Raw genomic sequence first — 18440 nt, forward strand, 5'->3', positions numbered from 1 at the left:
TACCTGGATTCCAATGCTGGCTCTGCCAATAGTGATGTGGTCTTAGACAAGTTCTATAACCACTGAGCCTGTTCCTGCAACTGCAAAAATAGCTTTCTATAGTGTTCTAGAAAGATAAATAGGTGCATCATAGATGAAAAACACCTAGGATAGAGTCTGATTGTCAAAATAAGCCACCTGCGTTTCTTTCCTAAGAGGTCAGACTACCAACTGGCAATCTCTCTCTTATCATTCCTTGCCTTTTCCAAGACTTTAAAAAGAAAATCAAATGACTGCTAATAGAAACAAAGTTATACATTTTTACTTGCCATGCTTTTGCATTTCCAGATGAAAATACTTCCAGTTTCATACTTGAGGTATTAATTTCCTTGAATTAGTTTTGAGATTCATTTTAACATATATTTATTATTTCTAATGGAATTATTTATTCTAATGCACTCTATTTCTGATGGAATTTCCTTGTTTGCAAAAAATTTACAAGAAAGCATAGTATGTTCTACCTGTGGCTTTCTACAGCTTAAAATAACTGTAAAAAAAAAAAAAAGCTCAGGTTGTATCTATGGAAACCCCTTCAAGTGTTACAGAAAAAAACTTAGATGATTAAAATAAAAAATGTAAACAATGCTAACCCCACCATGATGTTCTGGAGAAATTAACCCCAGAGAATTCCAAATAGCAATACAATAAACAACAGGTACAAATTTTAATACAACTTCCAACTTCCTCTATGAGGAATCATTTTTTTCTGTAAAGCTGGATCATTAATGTGACCAGAACATGATTCTGAATGCTGATGAATGGATTCAAATGAAAAGAAAAAGTATACTGGACAACCTTTACTATTTAAGTGAACATTTTCCCATCTTACAAGGCACAGTAACAAAATTAGAGTAAATAAACTGTATATCTTTTCAAATTTTTGCCCCAGCATTAGTAAGGATTAGTATCTCTTTTGATCTTCCCTCAAACATAGCTGCACTTCAATCATATTTATTAGATACTCTTTGATACACTGCTCTTCAAAATTTCAAGACAATTGCAAAGTCTCTGGAAACAGCTAGCTATAGCTACTGCGTACAAAACTGCAATTATTCCCTAAAAATTAAACAGCACAGCAGCACTTAGTTGTTTCCCAAAGTTACTCTTTAGTCTAAATAATATCGCTGAAGGGATTTGTTTGCTTGTTTCTCAAAACGTATCTAGAAGGGTGCCGAGGTGCAAGTGCATGCAATCCCTTACCTTGCACTGTCTTTCCAGATTCAAATGACAGCCTCTTGAGCTGATTTAAGTGCCATGTGCATTTTTAACTCAAAATTGGTCACTGTCATTCTCTGACTATTCGCTCTCCACACCGAGCCCTTCCAAATGCCAGTTCCATACTAAATCGAAAGAATCTATTATCTATGCTTTTTTCTGTCCTTTCACAACTTCACACGTCAACTTTTTGCACTTCAGACTCCTTCGCCCATTAAAGCACTGTTAACTCTTCAAGGTACTTAAATGTTTACCGTGTAACCTTACTTTCCAATAGTAAACCTCACTACACAGTTCCCCTTCGGCATTCCCTCTTCTAAATTCACATCAACGCTGCCGCGAAGCAACATACGTGCACATCCCTGTTCTGGAGCCCACATGAACCAGTTCGGCGCCACTAAAACAGATCGCAGTCCCCGGACCCTCGTTCAGAACTGCCCTGAAGCTCTTCCCTCGCTAGCCTGCCCTACCTGGCCAGCCTACCTCGACCGCCTGTGGGGCGGTCCCTCGCTCCCCCGGGACCGGAGTGCAACTCACGGCAGCTTGTTTCCCTGACTGCCCCCTCCCCATCATTACCGGCGCCTCCTTCCATTGCTGCGCACCAATATTCCTGCACGACCACCGGTCCTCCCCCATCCTCCAAAAGAAGCTGTGCCCGAGTTCCCATACACGAAACTGGAATACCCCTCTCCGACACTGCCGAGGCGCTCTGCCCGAGCAAGGCTGAGCGTGGCCACCTCTTCCCTCTGAGTTGGGGCTTCTCTCGCCCTCTCTCCGGAATGCCTACTCGGGGGCAGCCCTGGGGCTCCGCGAAGCCCAGCCCTGCAACCTCTGCCCCGTGACCTCGCGAGTCCAGCACGCCACTCAAGCTCAAGTCACCCCATTCTAGGAGCTTGTGTTCTCTTGGAAACCTCTCCCAGCCCGCGAACCAGACCCCGGGCTGCACGAACGCCCACTTGCTCGGGCTGCAGTGCCCCCCGGCCCAGCCCCGTCCACAGCACTCAGCGCGGAGCGGCTCTGCTCCTCACCTAGCTTCGACAGGGACTCCTCCAGCTTCTGGATCTGGTTCTCCAAGAAGAGCATCGCCACCGCGAAGGCCACCACCGCCAGCAGCTGCAACTTGGGCGGCATCATAATCCTGAGGAGCCCCATGAAACCCGCTGCTCGGGATCAAGACATACCGCGGAGGGCGGGGAGCGGGGCCCCAGAGGCGAGGGAAACGCCGGGAGGAGCCCACCGAGCCGGCAGCCAGGCAAGGAGAGCGCGACAGCCAGAGCACCACCGCAGCGACCCCCCTTCTCGCCTCTCCGGTCCCCCCGCCCCCAGGCGCCAGCACTAGCGCCGCCGGTGCCCGCTTCTCGTCAGCCGACTCAACGGCCGCCCCCTCCAAAAGCCCGCGCAGCAAACCCTGCGCGAAGCGGCTGCCGGGCTCTCGCCTCCCTCCACAGCCTCAATCCCCGACCTCCGCGCCCGCCTGCCTGCCCGCCTCCCTCTCTTCCTTCCTTCCCTCCCTCCCTCCTTCGCTCGCGGCCGCGCGCTCCTACACCAGCGCTGCGGCTGCGGCTGCGCCGCCCTCGGCCCCGCCCCCGCCAAGTCCCCGCCCATCCCCCCTCCGCCACCACGCGCACGCATCCACGTACGCTGCTCGGCAACCAGAGGCCCCACCCCGTCCTCCTGCGCGGTTGTGCTTATTGGTCCGAAGAGTCCCTGCTCTTGGCCCTCGGTTCGATTTACGGTTGGCTTCCTCCGCCACAGGGCTCAATCAAGGCCGCATTCGATTGGGTAAACTTGGGGACGGAGGCAGGGCTTAAACTGGAGAAGGCGGGGCCTCCTGGCTGCCTGACGAAATGTCGTGAATGAAAGGATCCCGGGGAAGCACAGAAGTGGGGAGTTTAGAAAAGTGCCTGATTTGGGTAATCCAAAGCACCCGGCGACTGTCTTGATATTTGATCACCTTTAAGTTTTCATATACCCCGAGTTAACACGCGTCCCTTCAGAACAAGAGTTTCGGTGGCAACGGCCTTTAGCGGGCTGTCACGGATCAGGCTGTAGTGTGGACGCCCCAGCTGAGGGGTCCTCTGGGCAGCCCGAGACAGAGCCGAGAGGGTAACGATGGCGACTGGGGCTGGTGGAGGGCTGGGCCCGGCGTTTGGGCTACGGTTGCTGTTGGCCACCGTGCTTCAAGCGGTGAGTGTGGATCTCCTCCGTGGCTGCTCCGGGGCGGGTAGGAAGGATTGCAGAGAAGGAGGAGGAACATTCGAGCCTGTTTGGGATCCACGCTGGAAAAGGACGGAAGATGGGGTTTCCTCAGTGACTGCTGCTGCCGGAATGCGACGTGGCTTAATTCCTTGGTTGATGCTTGCTTGTCCTTCCTCGCTTTGATTTTGCTAGCGGCGTCTTCTGACTTCAGACCGTCTTGGGGGCTTCTCTTAACTCTAGCTGAAACAATCTGAATCACACTGCGGGGAGGGGAAGCAGTAAGGCTTAGGAAGAAGTGAAGACTTTTCAAGCAACAAAAACGCTAGGGAGTATCCTTATGATGGAGCTCCCCTGAGAGGAAAGCCCTCAAGTGTTCGCTCCTGGCTAACGATTTCTGTTGTTTTTTTTTTTTTTTAAACTCTCTCGAGCAGTAATCCCGTTTAAAATCTGGCAGTTTTATTTCGTTTTTTCCTATTACCAAAATAGATGAGTTCTTAATCTTGGAAAGGAGAAGTCCTGATTTTGATTTATTTTCATGCACGAAACAAGTAAATCTTGGTTAACTCCTCATAGTTTGCAATGTATGTTGCTATATGAAGGATAAAATTTTACTGGCGAGAGCTTTTACGTTTGTTAGCTCGTCTTAATTCGTCAAGTGTTCTCCATTAAGCCTGCTGAAAAGTTTTCTCCTGGGAGATCTGGTTTAACTGATGTATCCCAGATGTGGGTGGAGTTAAGGACTGTACATAGGCCTCTATAAACATCTCTGCTTTTCTTTCATCAAGGAATGTGAAACTATCCTGCCTTTTTACTTTTGTTACCCGGCCCCAACTTCTGTAATTAACATTCCAGTCCAGTACTCCATTTTTTAGACTTTTTGATGCTTTAGAAATTACTGGAACACCCCTGCCTGAACTCCTGTTAGGTCATTTGAGTTCATCACTACCACCATGGGAGACAAAAGGAGTAACATTTCAGGTTGCCCTCTCCTAATTTTACTATCTCATAACTTTCACTTGTTTGTGGCTATGTAACCTCCCAAAACTTAGTGACTTAAGTCAGTGGTCATTCTGTCAAGTCCTCTGTTGATTTCATCTGGGCTCCCTTATGCACTGTGCCCTGGAAAGTCCAAAGATACCCCATTCATAGTTCGAGCTGTCAGCTGGGGAGACTTGGATCTCATCCATGTGACCTCTCATCCTACAGTAGGCTAGAACAGCTTCTCTTCGTGGCAGTGCTCCGAAAAGCAAAAGCTGATGGTCAGCACTGTGGCACTGCCGGTTAAGCTGCCACTTGCGATGCTGACACACCCCTTAGAGTCCTAGCTGCTCTGCTTCTGATTCAGCTTCCTGCCCAATGCACCTGGGAGGGTAGCAGAACACGGCCCATGTACTTGGGCCCGTGCCACCCAGATGGGAGACTGGGATGGAGTGCCTGGCTCCTGGCTTCAGTCTGGCCCAGACCTGGTTGTTGCAGCCATTTGGGGAGTAAACCAGCAAATGGAAGGTCAGTCTCTTTCTCTTCTCTTCTCTTCTGCTTTTCAAAAGACGCTTCAAAAAGTTAATGGGAAAATGAAATTAAAAGATGTTTATTTTGATGCAGAGAATTTTGAAACTCATGCATGGCTTTTTCATAATATGCATTTTCCATGAACTTTTTAAAGTACCCTCTTCTATCTCTTCTGCCAAATATTTGTCAAAGCAAATATTTGTCTTTCAAAACAGACCCACCCATATTTCAAGGGTAGGGAAAGTTACTTTGCAAAGAATTGTGTATATCAAAAGAGGAAGAATTTATGGCCATTAACCAGTGTACCCGAGTGACTATGCACAGAATCCAAGCCAGAACTTAGGTGTCATCAGGTGTCATCTGATTCCTTCCTTCCTTTACATATTTCTTGTCCAGGCAGTTACCAAATCTGATTTATTTTGCTTGCTTAATATCTCTCAGATCCCTCATTCAGGCCACCAACATCTCTCTCCTTAGAAACAACAGCCTCCTGATTCATCCTTTGAATTATCTCTGTCTATAGTCAGAATCTAAATGGTTGGCTTTGCCAGCTTCCCGATTGAGCAAGCCAGAAATTTATCATTTAGGTTCTTTTTCCTCCCACTCTCTGAATTCAGTTAGTCATTAAGCCCTTCAAAATCTCCAGGCCAGACCACTTAATTCTGTTTCCATAGATAGTACTTAAATTCAAACCACCATCAGGGCTTACCTGGAATTACCACAACAACTTCCCTTCACTGATTTCCAGTCTCTGCAATGCATCTGGAGTTTTATCTTGTTTTGTTTTTTAATCTAGTTGAAGGGCAGAGAGACAGATACAGAGGCCCTCCATCCTCTGGTTCACTCTATAAATGCCCACAACAGCCAGGGTGAGGCTGAGTCAGGCCAAACCCCAGGAGCCAGAAACTCAATCTGGGTCTCCCACAAGGGTGGCAGGGACTCAAATTATTGAGCCATCACCTGTTGCCTCCCAGAAAGCTGAAGTGGAGCTAGGACTTGAACCCACAAAACTAGTACAGGATGTGGGCATCCCAAGTGACTGCACCAAACATCCACCCCCACCCTGTGTAATCCTAACATACAAATCTACCAAGCCTAAAACTTCAACAGCTCCCTGTTTTTATGGTAAAAATCCATCCTTTTAACATTTCTTTAACAAAGCACTTGTTTGTCTATCCCGGCTTATTTCCCAGTAGTTATCTCTAGTGATAAAGGGGAAAAAAATGAAATGGAGAATTAGGGCCATTTGTTTTAGTTTATTTCTTACACTTCTTCTTCCTCACCAGGCTTTTGAACTTGTTGCTCCCATTACCTAGAAGCTGCTTCCCAGCTTCCCATACTCTCCTCAACTCACATCAAAATCATGATTATCTTATACTTCCGCTCTAACCCTCCAGGTTCTCAGCTGAGAAATCGTTTCCTCCAGAAAGTCTTCCTATACCTGAACTCTGTTAGGAGTCTTTCAGTGTGCTTCAGTCGTGATCAGTTGTTCTCCTGGGTTCTTTTCAGGGTTTTCTAATTTCTTTTTTTATTATTATTTATTTTTTAAGGAATACAAATTTCATAAGTACAACTTTAGGAATATAGTTATTCTTCCCACCATACCTGCCCTCCCACCCCTCCACTTCCTCTCTCTCCCCGTGCCCCGTCCCATTTTCCATTAAGATTCATTTTCAATTAACTTTGTACACAGAAGACCAATTCTATACTAAGTAAAGATTTCAACTATTTGCGCACACACACACACACACACAAAAGAAAAAACTTTAAGAACTAGTTTTACAGTTAACTCTCAAAATACAACTCATTGAGGACAGAGATCCTGCATGGGGAGTTAGTGCACAGTGACTCCTGTTGTTAATGTAACAATTAACACTCTTAGGTCTCCCACTTAGTTAACTGGACCCGCACCTGGAAGGACTACTTCACTGTTCACTGTTCTGTTCACATTTTTATCTGTAGTGACATGCATATAGAGTAATAGGCATACAAGTGAAAAATTTGATGAATGAATTAGAGACTCTGTGAGTGAATGTTTGACAATGTGAAATATGAAACCTTATCAATTTTCTATTCCAGTTAGCTTTATAGAACTGTTCCCAGTGACAATCCCAACTGGAGACATGTATGAGAATTGTTGGGTGAGGGCAGGTTAGGGCTTCAACTTTGCCTTAAATCTGATTCAAACATTTCCTAATAACTGTACAGTTTGAGCTAGGAAGTCCGCCTAGACAGAAAACTTAAAAGGCCAGCAATCAACCTAACCATTGTTTTTTGTGAATGTGACCCTTAAAAGGTAAAGCAGTCTAATTTTCAGAGTAAGCCATCAAATAAAACCCTGAATTTTTAATCACAGCCACACTATTCTACTTAAATGTTTGCAGACAGCCATCCTACACAGCCTCACTCTCTCTCTCTCATACTCTGCCTGTTGAATTCATACTCATGATAGCGTATACTATAATTTAAGGAAGTCCATATTCTAGTTTTAACAGTAATAACTGACTAATTTGCTAAGGCAAATTCATTTGTCCTCCGTTGCCTTGTTTCCTTCTTTATGATGTAAGGTATTTAGTTATGCAAAGCCTAACTCAATTCCATTTTCAGATTTGGAAAGTCAGATGAAATTTCTCCCTTGTATATTCTATCATAATTTATACTGTAATAGACCCATCCACAGTCTAATCCAAGGTAGCTCTTTGTGTACTTCTGTCCCTTCACTCCTTCTGCCCCCTTGCCAGTTAGAATGTAACCAAAGGAGATACAGGGACCATTTTTTCTTTTCTTTTTTCCTATCATGCCTCACATGTAGGAGGGGCCTTCAAAATGTTTGTGGAAAAATGCATATTATAAATATAGATTTCAAAATGTGTTGCCTCAAAATAAACTCATCTAATAATTCCATCTGCTTTTGAAGTGCCACCCTCAGTATTTGTTCATTTGAATCCCTCTGAGGTATAAGTGGCCTCCCGGTTCCCTTGCATTCCATGCTGCCAGAGTCCTCAGGATATCTACATTTAGTATAGAGTGGTGATGAACTCCCACTTCCAAAAATACAGAAATGACTCGGAAAAGAGAAAAAATGTTCTAGACAATTCATATGGAACTACATTAACTTCTGTAAGGTTTCTTTCTTTTCTGTCTCTTTATTCTGTAATAACCAGTGTTTTTAAGAAGGCAGCAAAAATGGGGTATGGAGTATTCTTTGAAAACTGGTAAGAAATTAGAAAAACTGCATTTGGCAAACCAAGGGAAAAACCACCAAATAGAGTAAGAAGTTAGCAAGAGTGAAAATTAACCAACTCTTTAGAAACTGACATATGAATAAAAAGGGTGAAAGAATAATTTTAATTTCTTGACACGGTAAGGTTGAGATACTGCTGTAGATAGAGGATAAAACTATTATCAGACTTAACTTGTGTTTTGTTAATTCACATCTCTGAGTCTCTAGACAAGTGAAGTTTTTATCACGATTTCTCTGAATAGCTGTAATTTCCAGTTAATGGCAATACACAGTTATCAACATTTCAGTGAAGTGACAACTGGGAGGATATAAAGTGACTTAATCTGAAAATACATTCTGAATATACTTAAGCATTAGAAAAATGGTATTTTAGTATGGCCTAAGGGAGCTGTTTCTTAAAGCTCCCCAGAACTGAGTGATGTCCAGTCCTTCATTCAGGTCATACATAATATTTCCATTCAGAAAGGTACTGTACTGAAAAGTAGTGTAGATTAATTATGTATCACTGATGCTTAGACCACCATTCCATACCCCATTATTCATAGGTTAACATCTCAATGGATTTTTTGATTGATGAGTCATACAATTATAATTATTAGCGTTTTCATCACTTTATTTTTACTTTTTTATTTATATAAAGGGAACAAATGTCATGTATTTCATATACACAGTTTTAAGAGCATTATCATACTTCCCATCATCCCTCCTCCTCCTCTTATTTTTCTTTTAATTTACAATGACATACTTTCAGTTTATTTATAATCACAAACTTGGCCTCCTAGTAAATACAGATCTCAACACGTAATAAGTAGAAATACTACTGTTCCTCAAGAGTATAGACAAGGGCTATAAACAATGATCAAATCTCAGAATGTCAGTTTTGCTTATATACATTACAGTTCTTTTGTTTTTGGCATATAGAAAAAAGTATAACGTGGATGTTGTGAAATAAAAGTAGTCAATAACTTTGGTTAGGAATTGTTTTACTGCATTTTCTTTTCCTATACCAGAATACCTGAGTCTCAGTAATTATAAAGCTGGGACTCAAACCAATGCCCATATAGGATGCCAGCACTGCAGGCCGGGGCTTTAACATACTGCACCATAGTGCCAGCCCATCATGTTGTCTTCCTTATTCTTTTTTTTTATTTATTTATTTTTAAATATTGTTCCCACTTTTGCAGAAAGTGGTCTTTTTTTTTTTTTTTTAATTTGACAGATGAGTTAGAGACAGAGAGAAAGGTCTTCCTTCCGTTGGTTCACCCCCCAAATGGCTGCTACTGCCGGAGCTACGCCGATCTGAAGCCAGGAGCCAGGTGCTTCTTCCTAGTCTCCCCATGCGGATGCAGGGGCCCAAGGACTTGAGCCATCCTCCTCTGCCTTCCTGAGCCACAGCAGAGAGCTGGACTGGAAGAGGAGCAACCGGGACTAGAACCAGGCACCCATATGGGATGCCAGCGCCGCAGGTGGAGGATTAACCGAGTGAGCCACGGCGCCAGCCCTGTCTTCTTTATTCTTTCTTAAAATACTGCATTTATTTTTAGGCACGTGGAGGTACTTCTTTTTTTTTTTTTTCCCTGTGATGGCTTTTATCTTTGGATTATGCCTCTGTGTATTAGTGGAGTGTCTGCTCTTTCAGTTAATACTGCGAGGTATGTGGTGGGTGTGGCCAGGGAGCTCTGTTCAGTGCTACAGGGTGAGGGGGGTGTCCAAAGTGACACCCAAATGGGGTGTGGTAAATCTCTTTTTTTGTTTTTAATCAGAGGGAAGGTTTGTTCTGCTCACCTCCTCTCCTCCTAGGAGATCAGTGCCTGGGCGCTAGCCCCATTGGGTACAGTAATCATCTGCACTGCCGCAAGAACCACGTAAAGGATCCCTACAGTCCTCAGTGTGAGCATAGATCCCGCAGCAATGACCCTTACCAGGAAATCAGGGAGCCCCAACCCTGTGGAGCTGCCCAAAGACCCAGCCACACCCTCCCACGCAGCCACAGTGTTTTCACAGTCCTGGCACACAAGGCTCCCACAGTCACAAGCACCCAGCTCCCTGTCAATTCTCCCAACCAGACTCAAGTGTCTCCTCTGGGCTGGTTGCTGGGGACACAGACACAAGCTGGCGCAGTTGTTACGTATGTCCAGAATACCACCCACTCACTCCCAGCTAGTTACAGGACACCGGTGCCAGGTGATCAGGAGAGAGAAACATGGCCCCTTTGTTTTTTCCCTCTAGGTTAGCAGGTACACTCTCTGCCACAGGTCTCCAAGCCAGACTCCTGCCAGGCTCTTCCCGCAGCTTTATTGCCAGTGGCTTGGGCTTCTGCAGTCTGGTCTCACCTCACCCTCCAAAGCTGGTGCTGAGGCTCTTGGCTGCTGGGGTCCTGAGTTGTGCATGTCTTAATGTCTATATACCCTCTGTGTAGATCCACAGTGTCCCTTTAATTTGCATAGAGTTTCTTCTGCAGTTTTCTCCCTCTTTCCTGAGATTGCACTCTCTCCACACTTTGTTGTTTTTTTGTTTTTGTTTTTGTTTTTTTTGACAGGCAGAGTGGACAGTGAGAGAGACAGAGACAGAAAGGTCTTCTTTTTCCGTTGGTTCACCCTCCAATGGCCGCCGCGGCTAGCGCGCTGCAGCTGGCGCACCGCGCTAATCTGAAGCCAGGAGCCAGGTGCTTATTCTGGTCTCCCGTGGGTTGCAGGGCCCAAGGACTTGGGCCATCCTCCACTGCCTTCCCGGGCCACAGCAGAGAGCTGGCCTGGAAGAGGGGCAACCAGGACAAAATCCGGTGACCAAACTGGGACTAGAACCCCGGGTGCCGGCGCTGCAGGCGGAGGATTAGCCTATTGAGCCGCGGCGCCAGCCTCTGTCCACACTTTAACTTTCTTCCCCTGGAATAGAGCAATAAGCTCCCTCCCTAATCCACCATCTTGGTGCCTTTCTCAGAACTCATTAATACTAGAAAAATAAAACAATGAGAAAGAATGGAGAAAGATAAATGGCTACCCCAATCAGGACCCTTTCTTTAGAGTCTTTCTCTTTCTTACAAGTGTGGCTAATATTTCAAAATTTAATATTTTGCCTTAATATGCAAATTTAAATCCTGTTTACTTTTTGGAAATCAAAAGATGGCAGGCATAATTTTATAATTTTGAACTCTTTTATATTACTTAGCTTTTGGTATTTATCTGTAAAGTGCTTTAAAAATGTTCTGATATCCTTATATTCAAAGCCTTGAGTTTATACAACCAATGTCAGAACAACTACAAAAAAATTAGTTCTCTCAGGAAACTTAAGGTCCCCGTATCTCTCACTTGCCTACTTGTCCATCTCTAGTATGATTACAGCATTAACATAGGTTTTATAGTTTTTGAGTGTGTTTTCACAGTGATTGGTGAGAATAATACAGATATTTCTTAAATAACCACTGTATACCAGACCAGTTTCCAGATGCTTTCTATACATTTTCTCCTTTAATCCTCAGAACTGTGAAATAAGTGATGACTTTTCTGTGTTCAGAATTTCAAAAGTAAAGTTTCACTATGCCAATAGTCAAGTCAAAATTTTTTAAAACTTTGATATACATGGTTTGCAAATTCATGCCACCTAGCATTAGGTGCTTATAAGTGCTAGAATAAAACCAAATAGTACACTTGCATGATTTTTGGCTATGGTAATAGTTTCTTAGACTTCTTAGCAGTTCACAGTTTTCAAAGTGAATTCGCTTTTATTGTATAGTTACTATAGTTGCAAAAAAAATTACCCTAAAATTTATGATGTAAAATAATTGTTCGTTGGGCTTTCCAGTTCTTTGGTTCAGTAATTCTGATAGGGAGTAGCAGGGATGGCTTGTCTGTTCTGCGGTGTCCCAGACCACAGCAAGAAGACTGGGGCCTGAAATCTGAAGGGTTTTTACTTGCAGGTCTGGTAGTTGATGCTGGTTGTCAGCTGTGGGTCTCAGTTGCTCTGTACATGGACTTTCCATGTTGTCTCCAGTGTAGACTTCTTTATAGTTTTGTGGCTAAGTTCCAACGTTGATGTTCCCAAAGAGAGAGTGTGTACACGCTAGTTCTGCCCAGGCAGAAGCTGTTTCCCTTTTATGACCTACTCTAAGAATGACATTTTTTTACACTCCATTGATCTGAAGAGTCACAGCCTCTGCCCAGATTTAAGGTGAGGGAACCAAACTCCCACTTCTTAGTGGAGCACTGCCAGTCACACTGTAAGAACATTTGGGATGCTCTGTGTATATTGATGCAGCCATCTTTGGCAAATATAACCTAACACATTGTTGCATTTCATTTTCAAATTAACCTGTGAAATAAATCAAGCAAATGACTTTATTAATGGGGAATTTTCCCAAAGTACTAGGATGGCAACAAATGTCTTAAACCAGAGGAATCAACTGCACAAACTTAGGTCCCTCCCACTAGGCTGGGATGTTTGATCTATTTTCAAGATTGTATACATTCTACATTATTGCAGAGATGGGGTAAAACATGTATGAATATCAAATTAGAGTGTTAACTAGTAAGACCAATGGGATGATCAGCATTTTGGGTGAATATGCTAGCGTTTCTCCTGTCTTGGGAAAATGCCACTGGATTTTAGTCTGTTCCATCAATTTAGAAGAGGGTTAACAAACTACAGCTGGTGGACCAAATCCAGCCAACTCTGTTTTTGTAAATAAAGTTTGATTGGAACACAGGCACACTCATTCATTTATGTAATGTCTGTGACTGCTGTTGTCCTGCAATAGCTGAATTGAGTGGTTGTAACAAAAACCACATTGCCATCAAAGTCTAACATAATTACCATCTTGCTCTTCACATAAAGTTTGCAGCCCTTCAGTCCAGAAGGTAAGCCAATTCAGATGGTTCGCAATCAAATCATCTGAAGTTTCCCCAACTTGAGGCCATGGTTTTGACCAATTGATTTGTTCAACAAACATGTAAGAACTAACACAATTGCTAGGAAAACAAAGAAACAACTTAATATTTACCCTCAAAAGAGCTTATGGTATTGTTGGAGAGGTAGACAGTCCTAGATTTACATGATACAGAATCATGAGTGATACTGTTTCACTGCTGTGCACATGTTTGTTTTCCAGAGAAGAAAAGTGCTGTGGGTTAAGATTGAGATGTGCTTTTTTCAAGGAAGGCTTCCTAAATGACTGATTTTGATCAGATTCTTGTGAATATGTAGGAATTAACAAGGTGACAAAGTATAAAAAGGTATTATACATAAGGAAGAATAGCAGCAATGGTGTTGGAGTGAGAGGTTTTTGTGTGTGTGTGGTTTTTTTTTTTTTTTTTTTTTTTGTTTTTGACAGGCAGAGTGGACAGTGAGAGAGAGAGAGAGATTGCCGTTGGTTCACCCTCCAATGGCCGCCGCGGCCGGCGTACTGCGGCTGGCGCACCACGCTGATCCAATGGCAGGAGCCAGGAGCCAGGTGCTTTTCCTGGTCTCCCATGGGGTGCAGGGCCCAAGCACCTGGGCCATCCTCCACTGCACTCCCGGGCCACAGCAGAGAGCTGGCCTGGAAGAGGGGCAACCGGGACAGAATCCAGCGCCCTGACCGGGACTAGAACCCGGTGTGCCAGCGCCGCAAGGCGGAGGATTAGCCTAGTGAGCTGTGGCGCCTGCCTGGAGTGAGAGTTTTATAACTTAAAGGTGTTTTAGGAATTCATTTTAACTAGAAAGTATAATAGAATTGGAGATATCTCATTAGATATGTATGGCATTTAAGCCACTAAGACAGGAAAGATGTGAGAGCTCTTAAAGAGACAGAATTGTGAAAACAGGATAATCGGTTGGTTGAAAATGGTGAAGGGTATGAAGTACAGGACATACTACCTGGCTGGGTAACTAGGTGGTCAGGGAAGTGATGTCATTTTTACTAAGATACTGAATATATTAAGGAGAGTAAATTTAAGGAGAAAAGTTTCACTCTTGGAGATTTTGAATTTGCGATGCATATGAAATGAGACATCAAGTGGGCTCTTTGGAAGTTTGATAGTCAAGAAAGAAATAGAGAGTTTTCAAGAAAGGGATATTGAAAGCCATAGATAAAGATGTGATCGACAACCAAAAATATACAACGTGAAGAGAGCCAAAAACAGAACTAAGGCAGGTGTTTTGGTACAGCAGATTGAACTGCCCCTTAAAACACCCACATCCCATATTGGAGTGCTAGTTAAAGTTGGCTTGAGTCTCTGCTACTTGGCATTGCCAATCCAGCTTCCTGCCACTGTGCCTGGGAGGCAATAGATTACTTGGGTTCCTGTTTCCAACATGGGAATCCAGATGAAGGTCCTGGCTGAGTCCTGGGTTATCTGGAGAGTGAACCAGTAATTGGAAGTTTCTCTCCCCACCCCACCCCTTCCCTCCTTCTCTCTGTACTATGCTTTACTAGGTTGTAGCTAGCTAGGTGTTCTGGAGCGCTATTGCAGCCAGGTGAAGATAGATTATGTTAATTTATTGCATATTTCTCTGTTTTAAAAAAGCTAAAAGATAATATTTTTGGATGTTTTCACTATAAAGAAATGTTAAATGCTTGAAAAGATAAATGTATTTACCTTGATTGGACATTACACAATGTATACATGTAATGAAACATCAGATAGTACCACACAGATATATGTAATTTTTATGTCTGCTAAATATATTTAAATTAAAAAAGTTTTAAAACAGAGCTGTGGGAGATAAAAGCATTTAAGAGACACTTTGGAAACAGAGAATGAACAGGGCAATTGAAGCAGAACAGTTTTGAATGCCTTCGCATTTGGTGATTTTTAGAAAAGTTAGTGGAGTGATAGGATCAGAAACCAGGCTTTAGTAACAGTTCAGAAGTGACAGTGTGAGACTAGCGCCAGGCCAATGTAAGTATATATAAAAGACCAAGCTGTCCATGAACCTGCTGGACATGAACATCATGCAGAGTGGACTGAACTGGAAAATTAAGAAACAACTAGAAAAGCAAGAAAAGAAAATCATGAGTGAAGAGCACAGATATTTGCCAGAGCTTAAAGAGAATGAATTCCTAATAGAAAAAGCAGAGGTTCTTGTTATGAGAAGATCTTCTCTATGGAAAGATGTCATTCAGAGGATTCCTGAGGTTGAGAGATTAACATGGTAGATGAATATTAAGAACAGAACAAGAGAGAGGGTTTGGCACAGCAGTTAATAAGATGCTGCCCAGGACATCTGCATCCCATAACAAAGTGCCTGGGTTGGAGTCACAGCCCTGCTCTCAATTCCAGCTTCCTGATAATGCACACCCTGGGAGGCAGCAGGTGATGGCTCAAGTAGCTGGGTCTCTGTCACCCACACGGGAGACTCAGATGGGGTTCCCAGCTCCTGACTTCAACCTGGCTCAGTCCCAGCTGTTGCAGGTTTTTGAGGAATGAGCCAGCCACTGGGAGCTCTCACTCTCTGATATGAGACTTTGCCAAAAAGAGAGACTGCCAATTATGAAAAAGATGAAAATAGAGACAAAACCAGTTAAAGCACAGAAGATGTTCTTAAAGATTAAAATGGATACTTTAAAAAAAAAAAGAAGAAGAAATGATAGAATGTGGGGAGGATATTTATAACCACAGGGTTTGACTATGCTGAAGGATTGAGGTATTGATGAAATGAAATCTGTGGAGATCAGAAAAGATAGGATCCAAAGCACAGGTGACAGATGGAAATATACCACATTTACTGAAGCATGAAAGAACAGTGGGTAAGGTGAAAACTAGTCATTGTTTTTTAAATATTTATTTGAAAGGCAGAGCCACAAAGAGGGAAAGACAGAGATCTCCCATCTGCTGGTTCACCCCCAGATCACAACAGCCAGGTTTGGGCCAGACTGAAGTCAACATGGTCTCCCACATGAGTGGCAGGGGCCCAAGTGCTTGGACCATATTCTGCTGCTTCTCCAGGCACATTAGCAGGAAGCTGGATCAGAAGTGGAAGAGCTGAAACTTAAACCTGTGTTCCAGTGTGGGAACCTGGCATCACAAGTGGAAGTTGAACCCACGGTACCACAACACTGACCATGAGAACTAATATTTTTGAAAACTAACTTCTTTTGTCCGTCAGTCTGATTGGATACTTGATATAGCTCATTTTACTTAATCCTTATAACAGTCTATCTTATGTAGAAAGTATTGCTGGTTACCATATAAGTGAGATTAAAATCTCGATAGGATAGTTTGCCTAGGGTCACACAGCTTTTAAGTGGTGGACCTTTCATCTAAAACCAAAAGTTTGAACTCTGTACTCTTGTCTTTCTGCACCCCATCGCCTTTCCTACCCTCCCCTAGTTGGATGTGACCGCAGGTAAGTCAGTTAATGTTATTCCAGGGACTCAAATGAACAAGTGCTAAGTTCTTGAAATGATAATTATTTTTTATATACGGAAATTCTTTTTATAAATAACTATTGAATGTTTAATAAAAGATGTATATACATATTATAAAAATTACTTATCTCTTTTTCATTAACCCATATTTTAGCTAAGCTGAAAGATGTCAGAATTTTAAGTAAAAAGTTTGGGGGGGAAGTGGAAGAATCCAGAGACTTCTATAACATTACAGAGTCTGTCTCCAAATGAACCATTTCAGTAACTCATATCCATTATCAACCCCATTTTCTCTTCTTTTTATGTTTTATTTCCCAATTTTTTATTTCCAGGTGTCTGCTTTTGGGGCAGAGTTTTCATCGGAGGCATGCAGAGAGTTAGGCTTCTCTAGCAACTTGCTCTGCAGCTCTTGTGATCTCCTTGGACAGTTCAACCTGCTTCAGCTGGATCCTGATTGCAGAGGATGCTGCCAGGAAGAAGCACAATTTGAAACCAAAAAGGTATCATTTTCTGTGTCTCTTCCATGGGATGGTTTAGTTGAAGTCATGTAAAATATAAATTGCTTAACCAGTTTTGTTTTTTGTTTTTTAATTTGACAGAGTTAGACAGTGAGGGAGAGAGACTGAGAGAAAGGTCTTCCTTTAGTTGGTTCACCCCCCAAATGGCTACTACGGCCAGAGCTATGCTGATCCGAAGCCAGGAGCCAGGTATTTCTTCCTGGTCTCCCATGCGGGTATAGGCGCCCAAGCACTTGGGCCATCCTCCACTGCCTTCCCGGACCACAGCAGAGAGCTAAACTGGAAGAGGGGGCACTGGAACCCGGTGCCCATAAGGGATGCTGGCGCTGCAGGCAGAGGATTAACCAAGTGAGCCACGGCATCAGCCCCGCTTAACCAGTTTAATTACTGTATAAAGAACTCTCACTTTTCTATGTTTTAGTAAAACTCAACTTTCTTGCCTGGCTCATTATAAGATTAATCAGCACAAAGAAGAAGAGAAAGTTTCATTGTACACTGAAATCCCTTTCCAACGTGGTTGTCAAGCAGAGGAGAACTTCAGAATTGCAATGTAGCACACCTGGAGCCTAAAGCTCTCCAATCTGCCTCACCTGGCCAAAAGAAACCAAAGAGCAATGAATTTGGAGATTTTGTTCATTCGTAATAAGAAGCTGGTGTTATAATGAAATTTGAGATGAAAGTAAAGTAGACAGTACCTGGCACATAACTGTAGACAGTGAATTTTAACTCTAAATCCGGTTAACAAGGAATGTGAACTGTTATACTGTTAATTTACACCTTGTCACCAATAAATCAGATACCAACTAAATCTTTAACACCTGGAAACTGAGCCAAAGATTAGTAGTTCTGACTCTCCAATAAAATCTTTGTTTTGAACCCACTGGATAAACTAATTAATAGTGCAATTTCTCAGTTTTTAAGTCTTTTCAATAAAGTATTACAGAACCAAGTTGAATCCATTTGCCTGTGCACATCCAAAAGCCAAACACCAAGGTCATGGCCATTTAAGGAAAAACAGTTTATTATGAGGCAGGAGCGGTGCTGGAATCTGACTTCCCATACAGCTTTTACAAAAGATATTTATTAAGAAGGGGACTAGGTGTGACTGTGGGAGGAACATGGGAGTTAATTGGTTAATTAAGAAAGGGTCGGCCGGCGCCGCGGCTCACTAGGCTAATCCTCCACCTTGCGGCGCTGGCACACCGGGTTCTAGTCCCGGTCAGGGCGCCAGATTCTGTCCCGGTTGCCCCTCTTCCAGGCCAGCTCTCTGCTGTGGCCAGGGAGTGCAGTGGAGGATGGCCCAAGTCCTTGGGCCCTGCACCCCATGGGAGACCAGGATAAGTACCTGGCTCCTGCCTTCGGATCAGCACAG

The 18440-nt window shown here is 43.3% G+C and overlaps 2 protein-coding genes across 5 annotated transcripts in view; one reads left to right on the plus strand and one right to left on the minus strand.

The window, feature by feature from the left end:
• HS2ST1 (heparan sulfate 2-O-sulfotransferase 1) overlaps positions 1-2827 on the minus strand; it is a 204045-nt gene extending 201218 nt beyond the window's left edge. Inside the window, exon 1 of one of the 4 annotated variants that reach the window (XM_002715521.5) lies at positions 2283-2827. In XM_002715521.5, coding sequence (XP_002715567.2) covers positions 2283-2406 — 124 coding nt within the window. In that variant the 5' untranslated portion in view covers positions 2407-2827. The remainder of the gene's footprint in view (positions 1-2282) is intronic. The other 3 variants (XM_008264941.4, XM_070078128.1, XM_017346129.3) reach the window with 3 other exon arrangements.
• A 515-nt stretch (positions 2828-3342) lies between these two features.
• Positions 3343-18440, plus strand: part of SELENOF (selenoprotein F) — a 47308-nt gene continuing 32210 nt past the window's right edge. The window contains 2 exon segments of the mRNA NM_001256960.1: positions 3343-3441; positions 16883-17050. Coding sequence (NP_001243889.1) covers positions 3367-3441; positions 16883-17050 — 243 coding nt within the window. The 5' untranslated portion in view covers positions 3343-3366.

This window comes from Oryctolagus cuniculus, chromosome 7, assembly GCF_964237555.1.
Source record: "Oryctolagus cuniculus chromosome 7, mOryCun1.1, whole genome shotgun sequence".
NCBI lineage: Eukaryota > Metazoa > Chordata > Mammalia > Lagomorpha > Leporidae > Oryctolagus > Oryctolagus cuniculus.